General features: G+C 40.5%; 1 protein-coding gene across 11 annotated transcripts; it reads left to right on the forward strand.

Annotated features, from left to right (window-relative positions):
- On the forward strand, positions 1-26,040 carry larp1b (La ribonucleoprotein 1B). 11 transcript variants are annotated; one of them, XM_080871352.1, is made up of 20 exons: positions 1-790; positions 3,106-3,167; positions 4,572-4,628; positions 5,449-5,674; positions 7,533-7,706; positions 8,413-8,538; positions 8,694-8,862; positions 10,669-10,813; positions 11,127-11,304; positions 12,065-12,255; positions 12,557-12,631; positions 13,108-13,467; positions 17,238-17,349; positions 17,585-17,754; positions 18,174-18,280; positions 19,198-19,358; positions 19,514-19,658; positions 20,387-20,496; positions 22,239-22,366; positions 22,675-26,040. In XM_080871352.1, the coding sequence occupies exons 1-20, from the start codon at positions 430-432 to the stop codon at positions 22,945-22,947; spliced, it is 3,330 nt and encodes a 1,109-aa protein (XP_080727478.1). In that variant the 5' UTR covers positions 1-429; the 3' UTR covers positions 22,948-26,040. The 11 variants fall into 11 exon arrangements, with proteins under 11 accessions (XP_080727478.1, XP_080727481.1, XP_080727480.1 ...); XM_080871355.1 differs by having other exon boundaries at positions 2-790; positions 12,056-12,255; positions 17,235-17,349; positions 19,201-19,358; XM_080871354.1 differs by having other exon boundaries at positions 2-790; positions 12,056-12,255.
- Positions 26,041-27,287: the final 1,247 nt, after the last annotated feature.

Consider the following 27,287-nt stretch of genomic DNA (forward strand, 5'->3'; position numbering starts at 1 on the left):
GCGTAGCTCCACGAGCTCCTGGCTGGTAGCGTGGAGTTGGAACCAGAGAGGAGGTCGCTGTAGTAGTTTTGTTCTAAAGAAAAAGTTACAGAAACTCGTTGTAGACAGAATTGAGTGTGAGTGGTTTACATGGTGACAAACTACAAACTCAGAGGTAATTATTTGTTCATACGAAACAGTCAATTAGAGTGAAAAACAACAACGTTTAGTTCGGGCTCGCTGACTTCTGCATGGTCGCTAGCTAGCTAGGACTTAGCTCCAAGAGCTACTTGGCTAGCTGGCTAGCGAGGTCCAGCCCAGAAGTTGTTTACTTCAACTTGTGGATGTGGTCACCCCTTGAGCTTTTCACGACTTTTCTTGGGGATAAGAGAGCAAGGACTAACAATTCACACTGGATTTAACACTGTGCGCTGTTAGGAAACTAGCAGGATGTCCACAGAGGTTGAGTGTGCTCAGGTTGACTCGGGTTTGACAGCGGCCAGCCCGAGCGGAGTGGTGGAGAAGAACCAAAACACGTCCCAGGGTGCTCACTTGGACAAAGGACAAGATCAGGGGCAGAAAGTCTTAGAAAAACAACTAGCGGACAGCCACGACTCCGGGGCTCCCAAGAGCCCAGCGGATATAGAAAAGGAAAGCAAAGAAAACGACCAAAGTAGTAACGCTGACTCGGCTGTTGAGACGGTGAAGAAGAAAGTTGTTGAAGCGCCTCCGCCGAAAGTCAACCCGTGGACTAAAAGGACCACGGGCAGAGTGCCGGTCAGCAGCACCAACTCTAGCTCTCAAGACAAAGGTGAGACGGATTTGAAAAAAATCATGTATTAAGACAGATTCAACATTGCAATATGGTAACAGCTGGCCACACAGCTCCCTCTGCAGCCGCAGCTATTAAACACGTTTTTTGCTTTGCAGCATTTTAGCAGCTTCACTGCAGAGAAATCAACATTAATCTTTGCTGCACATCCCTGACATATCTCATTTAGGCTCGTTTAGAGTTGAATGGAGTGCATAACTTAAATGTCAGAGCGGTCGAGAGATGTTGATGGGAGCATACTGCCCCATCCCCCTCTGTGCTCGGATTGCTCCGTAGCACCACGTGTTGATTGCTGACAACTGCTACTTCTTTTAGCCACCACCAGCTAACTCTCGTGCTGCTTTCTCCCTCTTGATCGAGGGTCAGAGCTGGTGTCTGTGAAGTGAAAGCACACGAAAACCTGAATGTGGGACGTAATCATTCTTAATGTCGCGCATACATGCTTGACACTGTAAAAACAAACAAATAAGTAAGTAAGCGCCAAGACAGCCTGGCTAACTGTTCCTGCTGCTGTACAGCACGTTTTGCATGTCCAATGGCCTGGCTGTCTGCAGTTCCTCCCACCGGCCAGCCAGCTCCTCAGTGTCACTAGTAAAAGTATCAGAATAAAGTGGCTGAACAGGTGATAAGATAAAACGGGACAGGGTTGTAATCTAATGATTGTATTTATTTTTGAAAGAATCGAACAATTATGAGTGATACCAGTATCACTGGTATTGTTTTAGTAAAAAAGAAATTGACTTAATAAGTCACTTGAGCCAAGTCTGGAAAACATTGATAAGCTTCAAGTATTTTTGATATTAAAAAATAATAGATAAAAAAAGTGAGGTTTGCAAATGGAGCTACATTTAATTTCTCAATTGATTAAAAAAATCTAAACATTCCTTCATTCCTATTCATTTCAAAGTGACACAAATGGGTCATTTTTTGTGTCATGAATGCTTTTGCCTGATTGCTGATCATTTCTTAAAATCTGTTTCGTATTTATTATTTAATTTACTCATGTAATGTGGCAACCATAACAAGTACACATAACTGTACACAGTACAGGGCACACAAAAACAATGAGAAGAAAGAAAACCCATACTCAGGCAAAATACAGAATCAAATAACACCCTAAAAATGCACAGAAGAGTTTAAGCTTTATAAGAGAGTGATCTTTTTGTGCATTTAAAGCTACAGCTAAAAGACATTTAGTCGACGAATAACAATATTGAAGTAGCAGGCCAGTGATGGTACACATAAGGTTTAACTGATTCCTCTTAGTGTTAGTAATAAATTAACCTGAACACATCAACTTTGATGCTGAAAGCTTGTATTAAAAATGGGTGTGGGTGGGGGTAGTAAAGCTTAAGATATTTGGAGGTTTAGAAGGTAGGAAAAGTTTAGTTGAAAGAAGCCATCAAGGCGTTGTGGGATATGTAGGATGTAGGGTTCATGGCCGGCAATGAGGAGTAAAATTAAACACAAGTCTGTCTGTAATCTGTTTTCTAGCTCTGCTTCTGTTAATCAGATATCACAACTGAATGCATTACCTTTCTATCTATAACATACAATCAGTTGATCATTTCAGTATCAACAGTTCATTTGATTGACTCATGAGGCTGCTGATTGGTCACTGAGTGATTGCATTTATTTTATCGTACTCGTGACAGTCGACTCTGAAATACAGCTTTCTTGAGTTCAGACCGTTCAGCTAAATTTGAGTTGTGAATGTGTGTCAGAGCGCAGAGCAACCAGGAGGGAGCTATATTTTAAGCGCACGACTCTTGCAAGACCACAGGCATCGTTTTACAGCGTCACTGTACAACCAGTCTCGTGGGTGGATGTCTGAAGGCTCATTCAGGCATACACCCATTCATATGGAAGCCTCGTCCCTGTTTCTCTTATCAATCTGACCATCCACTGTCGAGCTGATAGGAGCTGTCAGGCTGCAGTGGGCCACTCCCAGGACACAGCAGCCTGCAGAGACGCAGCCACATACCGCTGGTGCTGCCTGTGCACAAAACACCCTCAACAAGTCGTGTCACTTAGTCCGTTGGGGGGAGCACATTTATTCTTTCTGTACTGACAGAAATATCCGATGGTGTTCAAACACAGCAGAGCAGCGCATGCAAGAGTAGATAACTTGACTTTTTAACTGCAGTGTTGAGCAACCTTTCTCAATCGGAAACTTCCTCAAAGCTCTTCTTAAATTCAGAGAGTTGAAAAGGACTGAACCCCTTTGGATCTAGTCCTGTCCTGTCTCTCAAACATAATGACCTCACTCTCGGTTATTGATTGTGTATCCGCAGATCAGCAAAATGCTCCGAAAGTCGTCCGCGCCACCAAGCCCAGAACGAGAAAAATCAGCAAGGTAATCCTTTTTTTTACGTTTCTATCCTTTTCTTTAATGTCCATAGTTGCTCACATCTTACTAATTATTTCCACAGCAAAGTAACCACAAAGTGTTGTTGAATGTCTCGGCTAATATAAAGAGTGATGTTTTTGCTTGTAGTCTTTTCTTCCTGGCAAATAAACCACTATAAAATGATCACATGTTCACATTGCGTTGCCTGTGGATTTTCGTAGGTACTGACATTTAGAATGGGAAATAACCATCTGCTGATAGCCTGACTGTTAGCCGGTTTAAGCTGCTGACCTGTGGTTTTTGTTTGCTTTTCCAACCAGTTTTTCCACTGCAGTTACTTGAAGTTCACATTTAGAAGGGATTTAGATTATATGAAGATAATATCATATATAAAATGGTCATGTTTATTGACCAAAAAAATACATATTATGATTGTTAAGCAGGGGAAGCGTTTAGTAGTGCATCCGCCCAGTGGATCTTTAATTCCACTGAGGATTGATACACTGTGTTTTTAATACCCAGTTTATGTGCTTAAAGTGTGACATACTATCTTATCTAGTCATGCTTTTGCCACATATTGTGGGCTTTTATGTAACCTGGGGAATTATAATGCAACCTGCAGACCTTTCCTCATCAGGGTCATAGTCACAGTTCTACAGGACCCCATATTATCATTACTACACAGTTACTGAATGTTGTCTGGTAGTCATGCACATAATAAGCAAACTGATGTTAAATACATCAAATCACCAAGCCTGGTCCCTTCATATGTGTTTAGAAAAATGTAACAAGTAGTTTCATAACTTTAAATAGTATTTCTCGCACGCTCGGTTTCTGTGTTCACCACTCTTTACATATGAATAGAGTTCTGTGTTTTGTTTTTGCTCTGCTTATGATCTGTTACCTCTAATGACTGCTACTCCTTTTGTCGTATCGTGTCTGAAAAACAATAATTTGGGATGAACTGGAACAGAAGCTTTTTCGGTCAGTACTCATGCATTAGAGCAGGGGTTGTTTAAAAGCCTGAATCCCTTTAGGATAAAGTTAGTTGACTTTCTGTTTGATGCGCTTCATATCGTAGAATGGATATGGTTAGAGAAATCAGCATTTGAGTTTGTGTTTATTTTTTCTGCCCACCATACTCATCACTTCTGGAGTGTGTACCCTTTGTCTGCCTAACCTTGATCCCATATCAGTTTCCCCAAATTTATGGAATTTTCAGCAGTGGAAATTGACTCACTGTGTTTATCACGGTTGTTTGCAGTTTTCCCCGCACACACAGAGCACTGACCTCCTTTTTCTCTATGTTGGGCACTTCAGTGCTACCTGCTCACCCAAAAAGCAAATGAAAAGATTCCTGATCATTATATCATCCTTTGAAACCTGACAGTCTTTCTTCCTCTTTCACAGTCAAGTGACTTCAGTGACATCACTAACTGGCCTACGCCTGGAGAACTGGCCAAAGAGGTATGATATGTGTGAATGCAACTTCTTTTACAAGCAATGAGAGCTTGTTTTCTGGTGCTTCTACTAGCTGCGTCAAAGATGGATTTATTTTTCTAATTTCTGCTCACTAGGTGGAGCGCTAGAAGCATTCTGAAGTGTTCAGGGTGTAGCTTTGCAGAGGGTTGGTGCAGGTTTTTAAAAAGGGGCTGTCTTATAAAATGTAAAAAGGTATTCTGGTTTTGATCTCACATGGTCAGATGTGTGATGGGGGGGATTATTCAGAACCCGATAAAGCTGAAACAGGTCTTCAGTTGACTGTGAAAATTTTTAAACTCACCTCAGGTTCTTCTAACAACTACTTCAGGTTTTGTAAGGTACAGGCGACAGCGGTGAAAATATAACTAACTAAAGGGACTCTAGATTTTTCCTTTTCCTCAATCTCTGCTGATTCTCCAGCACTTAATCTTCAGTATAGTTCAAGATCTGATGAATTCAGAAAAGTTAAAAATATCAGGAAACATTTAAAAATCTTCAAATGTAAAGTTTGATTAACTGGAGAAGCACCTGATGTGTTTTTCATCACGAAGAATATTTAAGTTATTAAAAATGTTGTCATTGTCACAGTGTTGGAAATGAGGTGCTTGTTTCTGCCAGTGTAGTTTTTTTAAGCCCCAAGATTAAACTTGATCTGCATCTAAAAGAATGCATTGTATATTTTCTTACTTGTGCAAAGAATTCAAGTCCACAGAGCAGGAAACATATTAGTAAAAGCCCGCAAAATTGAAATTGTTCTATAAAGGTGTGACTAACAGCTGGTATTTTCCCCCCTTTAAAATTTTAGCAACAACAAAATGTCCTCAACAACAATGGAAAGAAGCCTCCGTCTTTGCGCAGAGATAAGGAGAAGAAAAGAGAGCGACCGGAGAGAAAATCTGAGAGCAGCCATGATGGAGGTGAGAGCAAAGAGAACCAGGAGGCTCAGGTGGAGCCGATGGGAGAGCTGACCAAAGATGAAGAGTCAAAAGCAGGACAGGACGCCAAGAGTGCCAACCTGAGGAAGAGAGGAGGTATGGGAGAGCAAGTCGTTGATGAGATGAAGCTTTGTCTCTCTCTCTTTCTCTCTCTCTTAAATGGTTTGGATAAGGCTAATGACAGCGGCTACAATCCTGATTGATTCTGATTCACACACATTTCATCACCGTCTTGTGAAGTTATTCATCTCCAGAATGTGGTTTTTTTTCATACAGATGTTTCTTGAGTTCCAAATTTGGAGATGCATATTTTTCACTCGACTGTGATGATTTGTATTTTTTAGCATGTCTGTAACTGTATTAACTCTGTAATTGCTGGCTGGTGAAGACTGGTGCATGCTCTGCTGTGATTATCTTACGTGTTTCTCTTCCAATGATCCACTCCTACATTGTAAACATCACAGGCACCAATCTTTGTGGAAGCCATTCAGAGATAAGCACCTTCATTAACTCCTCGATGTCTAAACTAGAAGCGAAAAGTTTTGTTTCTAAATAAAAGAAAAGACATTTTTAAACTATGTTTTGACCTAATATAGCGTTTAAATCAGCTGCCAAACTTTAATAATTTAAAATTTGAAGTGTAGTGTAGGAGTGAACATTAAACAAAATGCCTGAATCACATTGTTAATAAGAACTTTACAAGACTATGTAGAAGTAATTGACACAAATGTTCTATAGAGATGCAAAAAGCTGCTAAATGAAGCAACAAAATCTCTGACCTAGAGACAAACCAGTGACTGTGTGGCAACCACCAGTTGCAAGGGAAACAGTTTCCCCCCATCCAGTTGACTAGAGCTTGCTGGAGATTGATGGCAGTTGCCATTGTTGTGAAATCGATTTGCTAAAGCACCAGTCACACAGGCCTAGAGACCAAATACCTACTCCATGAACAGCTATAGTTGAAATTTCTCTAAAATCCTAACCTTTTCTTGCATGCACATAATCTGCAAGAGTTGTTCATCATATTGGATGATTGATAACCACCGGTCACAAGGGAATAATGTGGATTCTCCGATCCAATGGTGAGTGGTCCTTGGAGTTTCCTGGCAGTCACTAGGTGAAATCGGTTAACACCCTAATAACACCCAAAACCTAACTCTGATTACTTTGATCAGTAGTCCATAGTTTGCATGCTGGTCTGTAAAAACTCGCCAACCCATCAGTAGTAAAATTTGAAAAAGTGCAACGCAAATCAGAAACAGAAAACCTCGTAGAAGCTGTGCCTTTTGAACCCTGTTGGTTGAAGCACTGAGGCGCAACTTAAACTCTGAAGGCAAACGCTCTCTGTTCCCGGTTTGTGTTGCACTTTTGTGTTCCACAGTTAGAAAGTAATTGGCAGGTGGGGATCATACTTTCTGCGTCTGCGCGTCCGCTACAGTTTCCTTGAGTCCCAGTAACCTAAATGTCATTATCAGGCAGTCAGTGTGACGGTCTGTGTGGATGGGCTATGCCTGCCTGGTTTTTTGGGGGGGGTTTTGCAACCACACGTACTTGGAGAATTGACATTACAGCCACAACGTCACAACTGGACACCGACTAGTCTCTAGGCCTGTGTGACTGAGGCATTAGATACTGAAGCTACAGCGTCTCACATCCAAAATGGCAAACAAGTTAATGTCACATGGTTTGCAGTTATGTGGCTACAAAACCTGAATACAGAGCATTAGTACAAAAACCCTAGAAGCTATGGGTACATGAGAATAAAGACTTTTAAGTCCTTTATTTGCTAAACAAACCTGGAATATGATTAAGTAGTCATTCATTGCTATGATGAAAGGTTTACGCTGCAGTTTTAGTCACCATGCAGCTTTATTTCTGGATTTGATCTTTTTTATTCCCCCCCTTTTGGACCAAAACTCTACAAGCTTTGTTTTCGGTGTGCAATCATCGTTAGGTAACAAACGTAAGTGGGTTTCTCTGCCGCTGGAGGAAGTGTCCCGGGATGATGATGCCAAGACGCCCGGCAGGGGCCCAGCACGCTCAGACACAGAGCCCATCGATGACTCGTCTGACCTCACGTCGCCTAATCAAACGCTCCATAATAACAGGGCGCATGATAGCACCAGGAGTAAGTGGCCTCGAGCTCACTGTTTACTGTTCACGTCTTCAGTCTTTTTCTTTCTTCCTCACTTCGCTGGGCTGGCTTTGCTTTTTATTTCTCTGGTATCTTTTTAACATTTGCTCAGCAAGCTGCCATCTGTCTTTAGTGTCCACATGGCTTTTTTCCTACTGCATGGCTCAATGAAAGCATGACTTTTTTTTTTTTAATTTGGCGAATATCTTGCATCAGATGGATGATTTAAAGCTTCTTTGACATTTATTCTCATACAAATTGCCAACAAAACCAAATGTTTGTAATTTTTTCTGCAAATAAAAACAAATATTAAAAGGTTTCAGATCTCTGCAACGAGAACAGGCTGCTGCTGCTTGTCATAAAGCTGTTGAGCTAACTGGATGTTGGTGGACATTTTTATGTTTTTATCATCTGTGCTGACAGTAGTCCTTCTAGTTTAGATGATCTGGCTGTTATTAGGGTTTATTTACAACTTGTTTTTATATTGAAGCTTTAGACAGTTACAAAATATTGATTACAATCCTTTAAATTTACTTAAAGACGAGTACTATTTAAATAAAAAAGCAGTTTACTTACATTGAGTTTCTTGTTCAACTCAACTTCTTAGTAGTTTTAAATCTAAAAGTTTAATAATGCCCTTCAGCGGTACATGGAAGAAGTTGTAGGCTTTGATCATGAGTGTATGTTTTCCTGTTCATAGGTTGGCGAAGAGAGCCGCGGGACTATGGCGACGATGCTGCAAGCATTCGGAGCGACGGTGGGAGTGTTCGTGGAGGAATACGAGGAAGAGGGAAGGGACGTGGACGCGGAAGAGGTCGTGGGCGAGGTGCAGACTAGTGTTTTTCATTCATTGCCACACATAAATTGGAAGCAGAATCATCAGCAATGCAATTTCTGTCAAAGACAAGAAAATCCAGCTTTTTGAAGTGTTCTCTCTCCTTCATATGCCATTATTTGTTCCTTCTGTTCTTTTGTTTTTAGGACGATATGAATACCCGCTCAACTTTGGAGACTCTCAGTCATCTGATGGTTCTGCTCAGGCCCCTGCAGAGTTTGGCACCAACATGGTTTACTACTACAATGATGGCAACAAATTCCAGATGTACACGGTGGATGAAAAGCTTCTTAAGGAATACATCAAACGGCAAATGTAAGAATTTAATACCTGGAAAAAATATTGTCCTATCTTATGGAGGCTCTTATTACTTTTTACTATTAATAGCTCGATGTTCCAGCTTCATGAAGCATACTTCAAATTTAAAAAAAAAATTGGTTATTTTAAGCAATGACATATTTTTTTCTGGATTAAGTAGAAGGTTGTAAAAATCAGGTCATTTTGTAGTTTGCATTTCTCAAACAAATACCAGAGCAGGTCCAAATATGCAGCGCAATCCATTCGCCAATTTTAGCACCCCAACCTGAGACATGTTAGTTGAACTAATAGTATTGCTTCAAGATGGGAATGCAACATGGAGTGTGGCAAAAGATGTTTGCCGCCTCTAAAATTTGGAACAGCTACAAACAAAATGGGTAGGTTACATGAGGAACACGCATGGATAGATCATAGTGAAATCCAAAGCATCAGGACGGAAAACGCAGAAAATTGCACAACAACAAAAAAAATGGACAGAAATACGAGGCAGTGTTTGTGGCAGAACTGAAAGGAATGTGCTGAACGAAACGGAAAAGCCAAAAAGAAAACCAGTGCAAACACCTAAACGGAAGAAAACAATATGACAGGAGGTTTAACGAGAATGAACTGTGGACGATGGGACGAAAGTGATGATCTGCTGCTGAGATGATGCTAAACTTCTGTCTGCTGCTGTTCCAGTGAAACGCATCCAGATGATTGAAGAAAATATTCCATACAGATACATTTTCCTTTTCAGTTTGTCTCTCTTTTTATGAATAATCACATTTTCATAGTCAGTAATGACATTTAGGCACCGTTAAAGCTAAATTTCCTGTTCTTCCTTCCCTTGTGTAACATAGTAAGTGAAGTGTTTTCGGATTTTTGTTGTTCTCTTATTTCCTCAAAACATTTCCTCGAGTATCCTTTTAAAAGTCACTCAGTTTAAGACCATAAATTCATTAAGGTCTGTCTTTATTTCTGTAGTGCATTTTTCATACCAGTGTGATCAAAAATAACGTCTGAAAGAGATGAGATAGAAACGTCTATAGAAGAGGGGTGAGGATGTCTCAGTACATGTATGATAGGCAGTGATCTGGGTTCAGGGTGGCCTGCAGGGGGCAGTGTCCACTGCTTGTCTGCCTGACACTTTTGGGCCTCATTGCTGTTCAGACTGGAGGGTGAGGTGAAATGCTAAATATAGTCTGAGTGATTTGAAGGGGACAGGAGATGAATTATACCCAGGAGTGACTGGGGAAAAAACTGTTAGAGGGTGAGAAGGGGAGGAAGAAGGGGTGAGGGAGGATAGAGAGGCCACTCTTGTCTTCTCCTTTCTCATCTCACTCAGCGTTATTCAGGCTGCTCACTCAGCCGACGTTACTCTGGCTGCTTGCCGCCCGCAGGGTGGGCACTAAAGTGTGCCATGGTGATTTCAAATAGTGTGACAGGCAGTCAGCAGGGAGCTCTTCCAGTCTAGATATGGTGCTAAAGTCAGACTATGTCTTTTTTTTGGTAAGGATTATAAAAGAAAATATGATTTCTTAATATATATTTTTTATACTTCTTTGTATTGGTGACTTACAGGTTTCTACCTCAATACTAGACTGAAATGTTTCTGTAACACAGAGTATTGTAAATTATTTGGGAATAGTTCCTGATTCCTGAAATCAATGGAGCCTCAGGGACACAGGCACAAATTTGCCAGCTTCACTATAATACTTCAAAATGGGTAATCTGCTCCTTTACGGATCTCCTTTATGGACTGTTAAACAACTTTGTTTTGTTTGTGCTGGTGATTAAATGTATTATGTTGTCCTTCCTTTTCAGTGAGTACTACTTTAGCCTCCACAATCTGGAGCGAGACTTCTTCCTGAGGAGAAAAATGGACACGCAGGGTTTCCTCCCCATCTCCCTCATCGCCAGCTTCCACAGAGTGCAGGCCCTCACCACTGACGTCAGCCTCATCATTGAGGTAGCATCACATCACCAGTGTAAATGCTGCGTGTGCTCAGGCTGTAAAGCTTGTTTCTTGTCACATCAGTGTTTTTTTTGTCGGTTAGTTTTTAACTTCTAATCGTGCTAAGTTTGACATTTGTAGAGATGGTAGCAGTGAAGGACTTTGAGAAGTCATGGAGTGCTACTTTTCATGACAAATGAAATGTTTTAAAAATAAGTGTGTGTGTAATTATTTATTTTTTATCAATGCTAAACTAAAAGTTCTTATATTCTTAACTACATGCCTTGACTTTAATGCTTGGCTCTGGTATCTATCTCGCATTTTGAAGGCTCTGAAGAGCAGCACAGAGGTGGAGCTGGTTGATGAAAGGATCCGCTGTAAAACAGACCCTGAGCGTTGGCCGATTCCCACCCCTACCACCGTTGGTTCCCCTCGCACCGACTTCTCCCAGCTCATTAACTGTCCTGAGTTTGTTCCTCGACAGACCCTCAATGCCACAAACTCCGGTCAGTATCCTAATGATATCCTCTCAGCAAATCTCATGATGTAGATGCATAGTGTGTATCCAAAACCCCATATATATAGAATGTTAGCACTTTGGGGTGTCGTGTCCCTTTGCTATACAAAAATTAAGTTCTATTTAAAGAGCACCGCTAAGCGGCCCCTTTGACACTGGGTGAACTATGAACACACAGTTTATTTTGACTCGGTTTTCACCAACCTACTGCCCCAAATATTCAGTTGAGCAGCAAATGTGGATTAAACGCAGCTGGAAGGCACCACAAACATGACATTGCTGGAACATTTTACTAAATGAGCCTACATATTTGGGAGCAATGGCTGCAGAAGCACAAAATCACAGTGGATAGAGAGACAGTAGACAGACTGGCTTTGAAATCATGAGATTTATTGACGCTGTAAAAAAGCATCATCTTTATGCTTGAATGATTAATTCAGTCTAATTATTTTTATTTTTATTTTTCCATGCTAAATTAAACATCCATATTTATGATTTCTTTTTTTAAAATTTAATAATTAAGATGACGCTGTCTGGAAGTCATAAAAACAGGTTTTGATGGACACTTTGTAAACAAGCTGACAAAGCTGCCATTAGTCATCAAAAACAGTTCAGTTTCTCTAATATCAGGTATTGTTGAGTTGTTGGTATTGAGATTAAACGCACAGTTTTATGTTGCTTTGAGCTTTTTGTTTTTTTACTCTGTACAAGGTTGACTGAGTGTCTGTGTTACGTGTCAGGGTTTTCAGCTTCATCACCTGTGAAGGCAGCGGCGACTCCTGATCCCGTGCAGCCTCAGGACTCCCCTGACCCTGGCTCCTCCAGCCAGGAATCTCTACCGGCCACAGATGACTCCAAAGATGCCCTCGCTCCCAAGCCCGACCCTGACGCCTGGATCCAGGTTGAGAAACGTCATAGGCAGCCCTCTGCAAAAGCAAAGGTAGTGAGTGCAAAAAGGTGAAACGGGCCACTCCCCTCATGCCTAGGGTTGCTTTAATTTTGAGTATGTTATTATGGTAACTGGTAGAAATTATGGCCATAACAATCAGAACTAGAAGGGCACACGCATGCTTCACTCCTTCACCAGGTTTCATTAAATTAAAAGTTTTCAAACATATTTTCCATCTTTCATCCCTTCCATTGTCTCTCATTTGTTACTACGTCATAATGCTTGTCTTCTCCTTTCCTCTGTGTTTACTGTCAACACCTTTCGCCCATCTCCTCCATCTTTTTCCTGGCAGTATGTCAGTGATGAAGTGTGCATTGCCGGCTCTTCTCTCTCCACATCGCTCCAGCCTCACTGCCTTTCCTCTGCAGTTGAGTATTTCCTCCAGCACTCACTCATCCAAGCTTGTCCTCTGCCATTTCTTCCATGTGCTTCTTTTTTTTACTTAAATATTGCATGTCTGTTTCTTTACTTCACAAATGAACTCGATAGGGGATTAGTTATACCGTGTTACAGCTAAGTCCTTCACAAAGTTATAATTCTGATTTTATGCTTTAGAGAGACGGTGGCGATGAACCTTGTGGTTGTTTTTGGAGTGTGCAGTGGGTGATGCTGATGAACTGAATTGGATTATTCACAGATGTATTTCTGTTATTTAATATAACATTAATAATAGAAATGCGTGTAAGAAACATTGTATTAATGATGGATCAGTATAACTCTGGACTGTTTGTTTGCCTAATATAATTGGATGGCTTAATCACATTTATTATGTGTTTACACCTCGTTTCCAGCAGGTCTTGTCTGTTCCTTTGTTAATGGCTGTGTATTCCCTGTGTTGTCTAGGGGGATAGTAAAACGCCTCCTCCCAGCCAGCAGCCTCCTCCACAGGCAGAGCCCGACCAGGAGGAGCTGGACTTCATGTTCGATGAGGAAATGGAGCAGATGGCGGCCAGGAAGAACAAGTTCACAGACTGTTTAGATGAGGACGACTCGGACTATGAGCTGGATGACCAGGATGTGAACAAGATCCTCATCGTCACCCAGACTCCACCCTACATCCGTAAGCATCCCGGTGGGGATCGGACAGGTAACCATGAGTCCCGAGCTAAAATTACCGCCGACCTGGCCAAAGCCATCAACGACGGGCTGTACTACTACGAACAGGACCTGTGGAAGGGGGAGGAGCCAATCGAGTGCATCAAGGTAAGACGAACGTGAAAATCATACTGTACGCGTTACGTTAATGGTGGATTTTAAAGTCTTAAAGGCTAGACTGTAATACACTCGTATAGCATCAGTGAACGCTGTATATTTTATCTATTTTAAAAGTTTATAGATGACTGAAATACCACACCAAATACTCAAACTCCCTTTTTTTAAAAAAAATCAAAATAAAGTCATTATCTTCTAGAAGATGATGTATGGATCAAATATAGGGAAAATTATTTTTACCTGCTGGACATACAGACGACCTGCATTTTTAGATCAGTACGCAGCATTTTCTGCTTGGAACTGACAGCTAATAAAAAAGTCTTACAGTCATCATGTAGCGTGTTGGAGCAGGTCTGCCAGAGAGCGGTTAAAAAAAAAAACTGCACTGACACTAGAAAAGAAACACCCAGTACAGACATGCACGTACAGCACACAGCGTAGCAAATCATGCCTGAACAAACCAGCCTTTGCATCTCGCTGCTATTCACAGAATATTGCTCAAGTTTCGTATGTGTTTGCATATGTCAGTTCTAACGTAACATCCATGGAAACATTGACTCTAACTTGATTTTAGACGTTGAAACTGCTTTGCAGTTATTAGGCAATACTCTGGATCATGCTAAGTTAGCTGTCTCATTATCATTCCAGGATTTGTGCTAAGCTTGTTTTGGTGTTGCATGGATGAATTCTTCTGAATTTCTCTGGTGTAGTGGGCTTTATATGGTGATCACATTTAAACTTTATAGTCTGAAATTATTTAGACTTAACACTCGAGTCCAAAAGGTCTAATTGGACTTTGTAATGAGGTTGTTACCAAAACTGAGAATTAATTAAATAAGAACTTTAATTGTAATATTTACAAATTTTAAAGGGTAAGAAAACCTGGTGTGCATCAAGCCATCACCATCCCATCCAGTTATTCAGTCACCATCGCTGTCACAATGTTTGATGGCTTGGAATTCGACATATTTATGCATTATTGAAGGCTATCTAAGTGCGCCCACCCGGCTCTGTGGAATAGGAGGGTCTTTGAGAAGTTAATACAGATCAGGCTATACTACGTATTAGGGCTGGGCCATATTATACCGTTCACGGTAATACCGGTATAATGTTAGGCAACGATAGGAAAATGAAATATCGCGATAGAATGGGAGTAAAACGCGCATGCGCAGTGCCTTTGTTTTCATACGCACATGGCCGATTGTTGAGTGAAACAGATGAACCAGAATTTGTTTGTAAAAATGGTGCAACTTCAGTGATGTGGAACTGGTTTGGTGTTTGTCCGTCAGATACACGACAAAGCACATTTCTTTTGCAGAACATGCAAGCGGCCGTTGTTATTGTCATATTTGTCGGACTAAGATGCTCTTAAATCTGGGAGTAATCTGGGTCCTAAACTCCGTATGCTTCAGGTCAAACAACACTGCAGCATCACTTAGAGTTAAAAACTGTCTAAATTCTTTCATAAGGCTGGGCTGAAAAATGAGTCTGTGTATGTTTGTATTGTAACCAAAGCACTCTGCTATGGTTGCATTAGGGCTCATATCTCATAACCATTACTGTCTGCACCACCTCTTCAGTGATGATCATTGTGAAGTTGCATTGTCTTACATTTCTTTCTTATACAGCAGGAAACACAATTGCACATACTAGAGTGGATATATAGACGGTATATGATTGAATGATGCTGCGGAGCATTGGGGTAGCCCTTGGTTGCTTTCAACTGTAGGTTTCCTTTAAAGCGTAAGCACTACTGGCACTCATGCCACTTTGACATGAAGACATTGTGACAGAGCTGTTAAACCTCACACCGTGCAGAGGAGGGACAAAAATAAATGCACCATTTACTGTCCACTATACAAGCCTCCAGACTACAGTTGCTTCCAGAGCTCAGCGACCTCCTTTTGAAAGCTGCCTCTTCTGTGGATACAGTGCATGTACAAACTCTGACTATAGGTCACACAGCATTATGCAAGCCTTACATTAGAACAGAACTATAGCACAGCACCAGTGTATATTCAGGTTTTACAACACTACAGCATCGTATAATGTTGATGGCCAAACGTCAGTAGCAGGTCACCATAAATCACATCATCAGTTTAAAACACTTTGGTCCCATTCATCAGCATAGATGATGTAACCTTCAGTTACATGGAAGTGGATCAATAGGTGAAAAGAGACTTTTATGGATTCAGAACAGAACAGAAATGTCTGCTTGTTTTTTACCAGCATATGAAGGGTGTTCTCGTAGTGGAAGAAAAAACAGAAGCAGACTTAAATCATTTGAAGATGTTTAACGTGGAAACACATTAAAAAATCTTAATTAATAGCTTAGAAGTGCGATTGTTTTCTTAAATCCATATAAAATGCATGCTGGCCAAAGTAATTTAGTTTGTAATTTGCAAGAAGTAGGCTTGTTAATATTATTTTGGTGAACTGATACATTTCTTGATAGCATGTTTTGCCTATTAAGAGACACGGCCACTTTCCTAGAGCGTAAGGGGGGTTTGAAAGGCTTATTTTATCAGGTCAGCTGTTCCAAATAAATTTGAGATGCATGTTAGAAAGTGGGTCTATGATTTGCGTGCATGCGTATGTAAAATTTGAATTAAATGAGCATTAAATTATCATTGACTTTTCTGTAATCACTTACAAGAAAAACTGATGTCAACATGTCTATTAGTGGAGAAAAGTCTCTGTAGTATTAGTAACAGGACAAAAAGAGCACGATGAGGAGTTGATGCACAGGCTGTGGAGAAGTGTTGGGTCAGAAGGTCTACAAAGGGGAACTGAAAGGAGAAAGTAGGAGTCATTAGTTGACCTTTAATACCAAACAGTTAGAGCAGCAGGTTAAACATCAAGAACTCTCACACACTGCCACCTCATCACTGGCAGCGTCAGAGCCGTCCACAACTCACAAAGACAAAAACATATCTGTTACACTCAGCAAGAATCATTTAATCCTGCATCTGTCAACAAACTGGGGCTGTAAAATCAGAGCAGAAATGAAAGCTTGCTGGTATAACGGTGACCAAAATGACAAATGAAGCCAACCACAAAAGCAGAATCAACTATAAGAATCTTTATTCAAGCTGCTCTGTGAAGACGTTTTCAACGGGGTCAGCTCATTCATGGGCTCAAGGGTTGGTCAATAAATAAAGCATGTGGGAAATGTTTTGCCTGAGCACACATGCACCAAGGCCACCTGCATATTTTTCTTCCCCCTCTGTCTGGTGCTGACGTGTAAAGTACAAAGTCTGCGACACATGTGCTGTGTGTCACACAGGCCTGCATGGCTGCAGCTGCTGGCGTGTGAGTGTTTTTTACCACCATAGTGAAGTGTTATCAGTTTAAACAGCCTGTAACGGCCAAATGTAGTATCTGAGGGGAAGTGCAGAAATCCTTTTATTGATTAATTTGACTTAAAATTGAGATTTGTCACTAGGAAATCAACTAAATAAGAAGATTGTTTTCAGGGCTGCAGTGAATTGCTTCGTGTTGGATCAGTAATTATATTACTTTGTTTAAGAGCTTAAAAAATATCAGCCTCCAGCTCATCTCTTTTTGTTACCTTATCAACAGGATCATTTGTTTTATCTGTGTTCGGTTCAAAGTGCAGCATTTATTGTTGTTTTTCTGCTTGGATAAAAGATGATCTCAAGGCCGTGTTAAAGGAGTGCAAATGGTGATGATCAGTGGTCATCTAACTCTTCTTTTTTTCCTTTTCCCCCCCCTTTTGTCACATTTCTGCTCCCCAGCAGGAAGTGGAGAACTTCAAGAAGCTGAACGTCATCAGTAAAGATGAGTTCGACACTCTCACCCCCAAAGCGCCCGTTGACCCAAACCAGGAAGTCCCATCTCTTCCCATGCCAGGTGGGGTTTGTAGAGTTGTGGTGAAGCAGGTTTCATATGAGCGAGCATCCTGTGTGCTACCTTCTGCAGTTTAAACCACACCCCTCTCACACTGCGGTGCTAGTGTAGGATGTGATTTTGTTTGTATTATGGGCTTTTTTTGTGCATTGTAGACATAAAGATGGTAGATATTCAGATAATTACCTGACAGTAAATATAAATTAATAACTTTTTGGGGCAATGATGGGCTTCTCAGCAGACAGTGGAGCAGAGTTGGCTCGTTCTGTGCCCACAACGGTCCCACAGTCGCCCAGAGCTCACCAACCCCGGACCCCCAGAACCCCTCGCACCCCCGGACGCCAGGACCCCAGCAAGACACCACGTTTCTACCCTGTGATGAAGGAGACCGGCACCATCGATGGACAGGTAAGCTCTCGGTGTCCTTACATACAAGGAGTAGCAAAGCTCCTCTTTATCTGCCAGACTACAGATCAACAGATGGATTGATGTCTGTCAGCAGGCCTGCTGGTGAAACTTTTCCTTTCCCTTGTTTGTTTGTTTGTTTGTTTGTTTGTTTGTTTGTTTGTCCTAACTCTTTTTTTCACATGTGCATAACAGTAAGAGTGTGGCCACTCCTACAAATACAAACAGTGGCTGCCGGTTTTCTATTTGTGGTATCACATTGGTTTAAAAGATCAAATATGTAAATACTGAATAAATATATCATTCCTCACTCCTTAAACTAAAATAAAACCATGAAACATACAAAGTAAACTAAAAATGTCAGGCAGCACAGCCGCCCTGTGCCTCATTTAACCAGTGTCCTGTCCTGGTGTTTGTTCCAGACGCCCAGGAAGAAGAAGACGAGCCACAGTTCGAACCCTCCCCAGGAGGCTCACATAGGCTGGGTGATGGACTCTCGCGAACACCGACCGCGCTCTGCGTCCATCAGGTCTGACTTTTTCATTTGAGTGTAATTTGGTTTTTTGCACATTTGGCCGACGGACCAGTTAGCATCCCAATACAAGGATTGCTGCTCCTCCTACGGTCAGAGTTGAGTCAAACGTGGGGTGGCTGTGGCTCAGGTGGTAGAGCAGATCAGCTACTGATCGGAAGGTCGGTGGTTCGATCCTTGGCTTCCCCAGTCTGCATGCCAAATATCCTTGGGCAAGATACTAACCCCAGGGTGCCCTCCGATGCGTTCTTCGGAGTATGAATGTAGTTTAGTTTGCACTTGTGTTTAGAAGTGCTTGTATGAGTGGGTGTGAATAGGTGAATGTGGCATGTTGTATAGAGCGCTTTGAGTACTCCGGGAGAGTAGAAAAGCGCTATATAAGAATCAGTCAATTTACCATTTACAATCGCCACCTGATGGGTCTCCAGGTCAAAGTCACGTTTGTTGACTAAATAGAGAAGTGTTTCATGAGCCGGATGAGCTGCCATGTCAGTGACATTTTCTTTTTTATGGCTGCATTGATGGTGTCTCACAGGTGACGAGCAAAAAGTAGAACCCACAAGGAGCGCTTCCTCATTTCGCCCTGCCAGTCATTCTCCATTATATGTCAAGCAGTTGTTCTGCTTGACGTATAATCCTTTTTATGAAAAGAAGTTGGTGCTAATGTGATTTACACAAAGTTTTTTTTAAAAATCAACTTTTGGTGGGGAACGTTCGAGCCTAATTCCACACTTTGTTTTGGGGGTTTTGTTGTCATTGGCTCATTATCACTTCAAACAGAAATGAGACAAAAATCCTGCTTTTTGTTTTGTTAGTCTAGATTTGTTTTTGTAAGGTTTATCTAATAAACTGGCAACTAAATGTTTCCCCGTTGCCTCTCAAACATCTTTTTTTTTTCCTCCATCCTTGCACAGCAGCTCCAATGCCTCTCCATCAGAAGGAGCCCCGCTATCAGGAAGTTACGGCTGTACCCCTCAGTCATTGCCCAAATTTTGGCATCCATCCCATGAGCTGCTGAGGGACAATGGCTTCACTCAACAGGGATACCACAAGTACCGCCGACGGTGCCTTAATGGTACAGAGACCTCTAAAAACCTCCACAAATACTGCTTCTAAGTACTCCTCAGCTCTAGTACACCATCACGTACTCCAAGCTTTGAGAAAGAAGTACCGAAAACAAGATGAAATGGTCACCTTCTCTGTTTCCTGTTCTTGAATTTTTCCCTTCAGAGCGAAAACGGTTGGGGATCGGGCAATCTCAGGAGATGAACACTCTGTTCAGGTTCTGGTCCTTCTTCCTCAGGGACAACTTCAACAGGAAGATGTATGAGGAGTTCAAACAGTATGCTGTAGAAGATGCCAAAGACAACTACAGGTGAGGCGGACATTTAAATCCTGAGCTCTGCGTCTGTGCCCTAGGGATAAGAAGTAAATGTCATTCATTAATGAAGCAAACAGCAAACACAGACTGCTTTGTTTGTGTCACTTATCCACAATTACAACCACACCCTAAAAAACGCCCTGAAGTGTTTTTTGTGTTTGTGTCTCACATAGTGGTGATAGTGACTCTGGAATAACAAGCCACTTCCACAGATTGAAAGACTTATTGATGTTATTCAAGAATTGGAGCGCCTGCAGGTTTAAGCAGTGTCATTGTTCGATAGCATGAGGTTAAAGGTGAACACTGCTTCTGTTGTGACTCTAAAGGGCTTCTCAGTCAAACCTAAATTCTTGTTTAAAGACGTGGGTAGCACAGCCCTGCCTGTTGAAGTGAAAGTGCCTGTAGTGTAAGAGTGTAGCAGCCTCAATGTCTCTTCCTGCTGGAGCTCACCCTGTCTGAACCAGAAACCAGTATACTTGTCTGTCTGGTTCCTCTGACAGCTTCATTACAGCTGTAAATAATCCACGAGAGAATGGAATCCATTGTTGTGAAATGTTGGAGATGCAACTGCTTCGCTGTCAGCGCTGCATTTTCACCCAGCCATTTTCTCACAGTGCATCATTATGTGCACACACTAACGTCTATAAGCAAGGTTTGAAGCTCGGTGATATTTGTTTGCATGTAACTCAGAGTGAAAGGAAGTGTTTGTTGTGTCCCTGCAGGTATGGATTGGAGTGTCTGTTCAGATACTACAGCTACGGTTTGGAGAAGAGATTCAGATTAGATCTGTTCAAAGACTTTCAAGAAGAGACCCTCAGAGACTTTGAGAAAGGTAATAAACATGAAATGTAAACAGGCTCTCCCAAATGTCAGCTGCTGCTTTCACTAATGTAGCAGATTCTTCTGAATAAATCCCATATTCAGTGATCGAGTGTACGAGTGTGGGAAGTTATGTTTTCATTTTGGCATACTATATTAGCACAATTGATCTAAATTCAGACAAAAAATTCAAAATCCGAGTAGAAAAAAGTTATTTTTTACTGTAAAACCCACAAACATGTTTAACGAATCATTTTCATAACTTGAAATGCAAATAGAAATTGTACATTTCTAAAAAATTATGCACAAGTTTTGCAAACAACAAAGTTATATGGTACTATTTACCTAAAAATGCAGCCAAGGCCTCAGGCGTTTTTTATATAACCATTTAAAACTATTTACAGAACAATCAGGTGTTCTACAACAAATAAGAAGACACACAAATTATTTGTGCCAGTCCAAAAAATAGTTTTTGTTAAGCATAAGACAGAGGAGAACACCACAGGCCTAAACCCTGCAGGTCTGTCAGCAGGAGGTGCATCAGTCCAGTTTTCTATGTGGGAACAGCGTTTACACTAGAATTTGCCTTTAGTGGCTTTTTTGGAGCAAATGTGACATTCAGCAGTATAACTGACACACAATACAAAACAATAACTACACAACACACTAACTCTTCTCCCCTTCTCCCTAAACAACCAAGTGCCACATGTTGCTATATCATTTTTTTGATTGGCTGACATTATAAACTTCAACACCAATAGGGAAGGGGTGTTTTTTCTTTTTCTTTTTTCACTCGCAAGTAGAGAGCGTTTGCTAGCGCTGTCCGTAGAAAACGCCGTTTTTGCCGTTCTTCCCGCGGTAAACCCCCAGCGGGTTAATAAATGCTTCATAAAAACACCAAAATTCTAAACATTCTATTAATATATTCAGTATTTACATATAATTAAATATAAAAATGCTAAAGAAGGCCAACATGTGACTTAGCTTTGGTTCACTTGACCCTCTCAGTTTAATGTGGAAGTGTGTAAAGAGAAGAGGGCGTTAATGTAGTTCTCTCAGTCCATTTCAACACTGACTCAGTGAAGCAAACAAACTGTGGTTGTTTTTGTTTAGACTCAACCAATCTTTATAAAACATTCTGCTACAGTACATGTGGCGTGTATTCCCTCTTACCTAACCACTAATAGTATTTGTTATATTAATTTTATGAAAATGCAAGTATCCGGTATTAGCAGACTAAATTAAAAGAGCTGGCTTTCAGATCAAAGTAGATCTGAGCTGTTTAAATCGGCTAGTTTGGATTAGTACCTGCTCAGCCAAGCGATCCAAGCAGGAGGACTGCATGTAACCAATTGGCTGGTCAGTGGCATCATGAGAGCGCCTCGTTCATGAAACTCAAAACCGCCATTTTTCCAGCGTGGTTCTGATGAAAAGCCACAGACACAGAGTATATATACAGATACATCCTTGCCTCGACGTCCACTTTTATTGTAGCACTTACGTTGCATTTAATTATGTCACAGGACACTCGGACGCATTGCTATGACAATGACCATGCACATTAGGAGGTACAAAATTGGAATGGAAAAGCAGTTAATCCAGTGGTTCCCAAACTTTTTTTTTGCTAGGCCCTCCTTTGTTTTTCTTCTTTTGATACAAGTTGACTAGAAAAATGTCCCCTACATTTAGGCATTTGAATTTTACCTAGAATTCAACACTGAATGAAACTGCTCTTCCTTGCATTTCCCTTTCCAGGTCAGCTGTATGGACTAGAGAAGTTCTGGGCCTTTTTGAAATATTCAAAGATAAAGAACCAGCCTATTGATCCGAAGCTGCAGGAACACCTCTCGCAGTTCAAGAACTTGGAGGACTTCAGGGTGGTGGTGAGTGTCTGCTGGCTACAAGTTTGAAAGGATGCTTCATGTTATCTCCACACTAGAGTGCTCTTTACCTGCAAGTTTTATTGGGCTAAATTAATTATTAACGAAAAGAGAAGCTAGCATATCCTCATATAAAATTATTCTAACATCATTATTTCATACTGAAACACTAACAGACTCGGAGCTGCTCAGTCTGCGCCTGCAGTCATAGAACTGTATCATCTGGTCTCAGCAAAAATGAACAATTCTCGTGAGTGATCTATTGTCCCACGCGTAGTTACGCTTTGTTTTCCTGTGATGACTCTCTGCAGCCCCCGATAGGAGACGATGGCAGCAGGAGGAGGCGTACCTCGTCCTCGGCTGGGGATGAAGGGAGGCGTCGGAGACATCCTTCCAACACTACCTCAAAGCCCGCGCAGGCCTCCAAATCCTCCAGCACTTCAGCTGAGTCTGCCTCAGCCTCTGCCGCTGCACAGACCACACCCAAAGACAAAGCCCAGAAAGCAGCAGCGACAACATCTGCACAGGGCAAGAAGACAGAAGCCAGAGCCGGGAAGAAGGAAAGTGGTGCACCAAATAAATGAAGCTCCCCTCCCGTAAGCGTGGGTTTGAAAAGAAGCAAAGTGGGGCGGCTGCAGCGCTCATTCATTTCAGAGGCAAACTGCTTGGGTGTGAAGAGAGACTGAGCGTGGTTGATCCAATTTGATTGTTTTTATCAGTGCATTTCATTTAAAAGCAAGCATAGGCAGCGAGCTTGAATGTGTTCACCTGACAGCTCATAACGTTTACAAAAATAAATGCATTCCCTGCATTTTGCCTTTTCAGATGCCAAACTATTCAACAAATACTTTGATTTCAACAATATGTAAGCCGCGCTGGTCTATATAGGGCTGTTAAACTGTGATTCTAAGTTGCCAAGATAACAGACACTGCACACAGTGTGACTAATCTGATACAGCAGGATGTCGGGCGTTTTCTCATTAAGTAAAATAGTCCACATTCTGCTTTTTTAAAAGTCTTCCTAATTGATTATTTGGGATTCAGATGTGTTTAAAATTGAAAACAGTTGCAGGTTTGTTTGTTTCTTTTCTTTTCTGAGGATATAAACTTCTGTTTTTATCATGACAATCAAAGTTGAGTCTTAAAGTGCCCATATTATCATTTTATTTTGGGGGGTCTGCTAGATTAGGTTTACATGTTTTACCCCATTCTGTCCATTATTGCAGCACCGTCTGTCTGTAAGGCTCTGCTTTTAGCTCCTTTCTGTCCAGAAAAGCACAGTCTCTGGGAATTTGGCTCCATTAATGCAGTACATGTGATCATGGAGAGTTAAAGAAACAAGCGTGATCGTAACATACACCATGCTAACACTAAACCATAGACAGTATAAGAGAATGATGCAACTTTTTAGCTCTAAAGAGTGAAGCCAGTGTGGAAGTGTTTTATCTCTTTACCCCTTTAAAGCCTACTAGAAGTAACCCTTGATGCTCTTGTCGGAGCCGAGTGGTTCCTATCATATTTCATGCCTGCTTATAGAACAAGATGACTGGGTGAGCAATAGACGGTAGTGAGGTTGGTCTCTACCTATTCAGCTACCCTCGGAGAAACCCGCAAACTATTGTAATGTTCGTCAAACCACGTCTTTATTGATATGTACTGAGGTATCAGACCTCGTCATTAAGGATACAATGAAAGTAGATAAATGTTGTCTTTATGAGGAAAAGAGCTAAAACTATTTGTTTTAAATAGCCACCAGGGGGCGATACCTGTGGCTGCAAAAACATATGGTCCTATAGAAGTCTAATGGAAAAGAGCCCTTGGATTTGACCAGTGAAAACACTTTCCTCAATCACCCAGTTAAAGAAATCCCAGAAGGTTGAATGTGTTCATCTGGAGGTAGCATTTTTTTCTGTGGGAAAAATGTCTCATCCCTCATCCAGGACTGAGAAAGTCACTTGGATGAATGAAGATAATCAACTTTCTAGGACTTTCCTGACGAGCTCACAGTGTCAGTTGTTTATTTTGGGTCATGTTGAATACAAAATTAGGTGATAAAGTTACTCACTCATTCACAAGGTGTCACCACAGCGGGTCGTTCCACATGTTTGATTTGACAGATTTTTACACCGGGTGCCGTTCCTGAAGCGACCGCAAAGAGATTTGTGTCTCCTCTCAGAATTGAAACTGAGATCTTCCACTTATTAGTTAAATGAGGTAAACCACTGTTGTACATTTTGGTCGGGCTACGTTTCAGAAAGGAGGATTATCCAGGGTTTGCTCACTTGTAGGTGACATCACAGTGCACACATTGCTTGCTTCATCAGGCTGTTAGTCATTCACACTCAGGTCCCCTTAGAATTCTTTTCTTCTGGCTTCCTTCATACTCTTCCACAACAATGACAAAAGAGCCACATTAAACCTGCTAAAAAGAACTGTTGCTTTCCTGGGGAGATGTTTAGCAAAGTGTAACCATACTTGTGAATGTTCAGCTCTGTCTTTCATTGGCATCAGTCTGTGTTTGTGCTGCATGGTGCTGCTGAGAGAGCTCGTACCGCTCCCACAGCAAAAATTCATCATGGAGAAATGTTTATTGTTATTGCAATTTAGAAAGGGAGTGGCTGAGATCAAATGTTGTTGTGTTCATGCTATTGCCGTTTAGGGCATTGACTGTGAGCTCAGTGACTCACAAAGATGCACTAACGCCGTGCACAGTCATAACCTGTGCGTGCCTGTCCGTTAAAAGTGACCGCTACTCATGTGTGGTCACATTACGCCTGTAAGATTTTAGTCTGAGATTTTACTGAAAAGTGAAAAGGTGCTCTTTCACACATGAAGCTAACATGTTCAGATACTGTCAGATTAATGGAAACTGGGGGGGGGGGGGGGGATGGTTGACTGACTACAGCTACAAGGTGGACATTGTTACAAGTCATGGAAAAAAGCCTAGACTGTAAAAGAGGCATTTCAAGTTGTTCATCAGGAGTGAGGACTATTACAGACTAAAGGATAGAGGACAAACCAAAAAAAAAAAAACCATAATAGGGGCACTTAAAATTAGTGAAGGACTCGCACCAAAGCTGCTGCTCCATAACAATGTTTTTACTCTCTGACAGACATTGCAGCTAAACTACAATGTTTTAGTTTTTGTTTAATTTACAGCCTGCAAAAATTCATTTGGGACACTTGACGTCCCATTTTACAACCAGAAGTAGTATAATTTATTTTTATTTTTCCATGTATTTGATGGATGGAATAGTCTTAGGTAAGCATTGCAGTTCTTAATTGCTTTTTGCTATTGAATAAAATAAAAATGTTTAAAAAAAAAATGTAAAAAAATAAATAAGTTTCTGCTGGAATAATGGGTGTGAGCTAGCATCATAAAACTACAGTATATTTTAGCTTGAAGTTTATATTTTGTTTGAGGCTTGGTGCTCTAGAGCACTTTAATGATTAACTTTCCTTTTATTTCACCAATGAACTTAAAATGTGTTTTAGAGCTGACTTTAACGGGAAAAAAATGTAAATACTATAAAAAATCATTTTGCCATTATTCATTTGATTTTTGAGAAGTGATTTGTTTTATTGGTAGTGTGGTGTTGAGTGTGTTTTTAGGGTAAAGCAGTGCATGTTGATGAATTGTAAAATGCAAAAAAATATAAAATACTGATTGTACAAAATTGTGTTTGTGTGATCTGTCCTACTTTATCTCTCCGACTCCCCTACCTCTATTGGGTTTGTGCATTTTTTTTATTATTTTTTTTCACTGCCAAGTCGCCTATCCTGATAAGCTAGTTTTTGTTGTCAAATCACAGCTCGCACCTTTTAACAGCCTAAAGAAGCAATTCATACTGAAAAGTGTGTGCATGGGTTCGGGAAAAAGCAAAAACAGAACAGCTCCCAAGGAATCCAAAGACACCCTGTGACTTAACGTCAGAAAGTCCAATATTGAGGAATTGTCAGAAATCATTTCCCATGCAGTTTTGACTGCTAACAGTCATGGATTGGCCTCCCCACAGTCTGGATCTCTAGCTTATTGACATACAGCATTTAAATGAGCTTTGAATGTTCTTCAAGAAGCCAGGAGAACTATTCCTGAAGACTACTTAAAGAAATGACAAGAAAGCTGCCTAAGAGAGAACTGACCTCACAGCCCATTGTTCATTCAGTGGGCTGGTTTCAATCATTGTGCAAAGGTACTGTTTAAAAGGTTGGGGAGACCTGCAGTTGGCTGGGACTGAAGAAGTCACTTAGAAGAGTGATAAGACGTTTTTCCCACTGAAAACGCTACGTCCAGATGAACAGAATCAACTTTTTGGGGGTGCTTAAGAGAGTTCAGGCTATACTGAAAAATAAAGGTGATTATAACAAATATTCACTTTCAAGCTCATTAAAATTGTACAAACTCTGCTGTTGCCTTATAATATGTGTGTGTGTATATATGTGTATATATATGTGTGTATATATATATATATATATATATATATACATACATATATACACATATATATATATATATATATATATATATATATATATATACATACATATATATATACACATATATATATATATATATATATATATATATATATATATATATATATATATACATACATATATATATACACATATATATATATATATATACATATATATATATATATATATATATATATATATATATATATATACATATATATATATATATATATATATATATATACATATATATATATATATATATATACATATATATATATATATATATATACATATATATATATATATATATATACATATATATATATATATATATATATATATATATATATATATATATATATATATATACATACACACATACACACATATATATGGTTGTTTTTGTCTTTTTTTGTTATACACACATATATATAGATAATTT

Source organism: Rhamphochromis sp. 'chilingali' (genome assembly GCF_963969265.1).
Source record: "Rhamphochromis sp. 'chilingali' genome assembly, chromosome: 21".
In the NCBI taxonomy this organism is placed as follows: Eukaryota; Metazoa; Chordata; class Actinopteri; order Cichliformes; family Cichlidae; genus Rhamphochromis; species Rhamphochromis sp. 'chilingali'.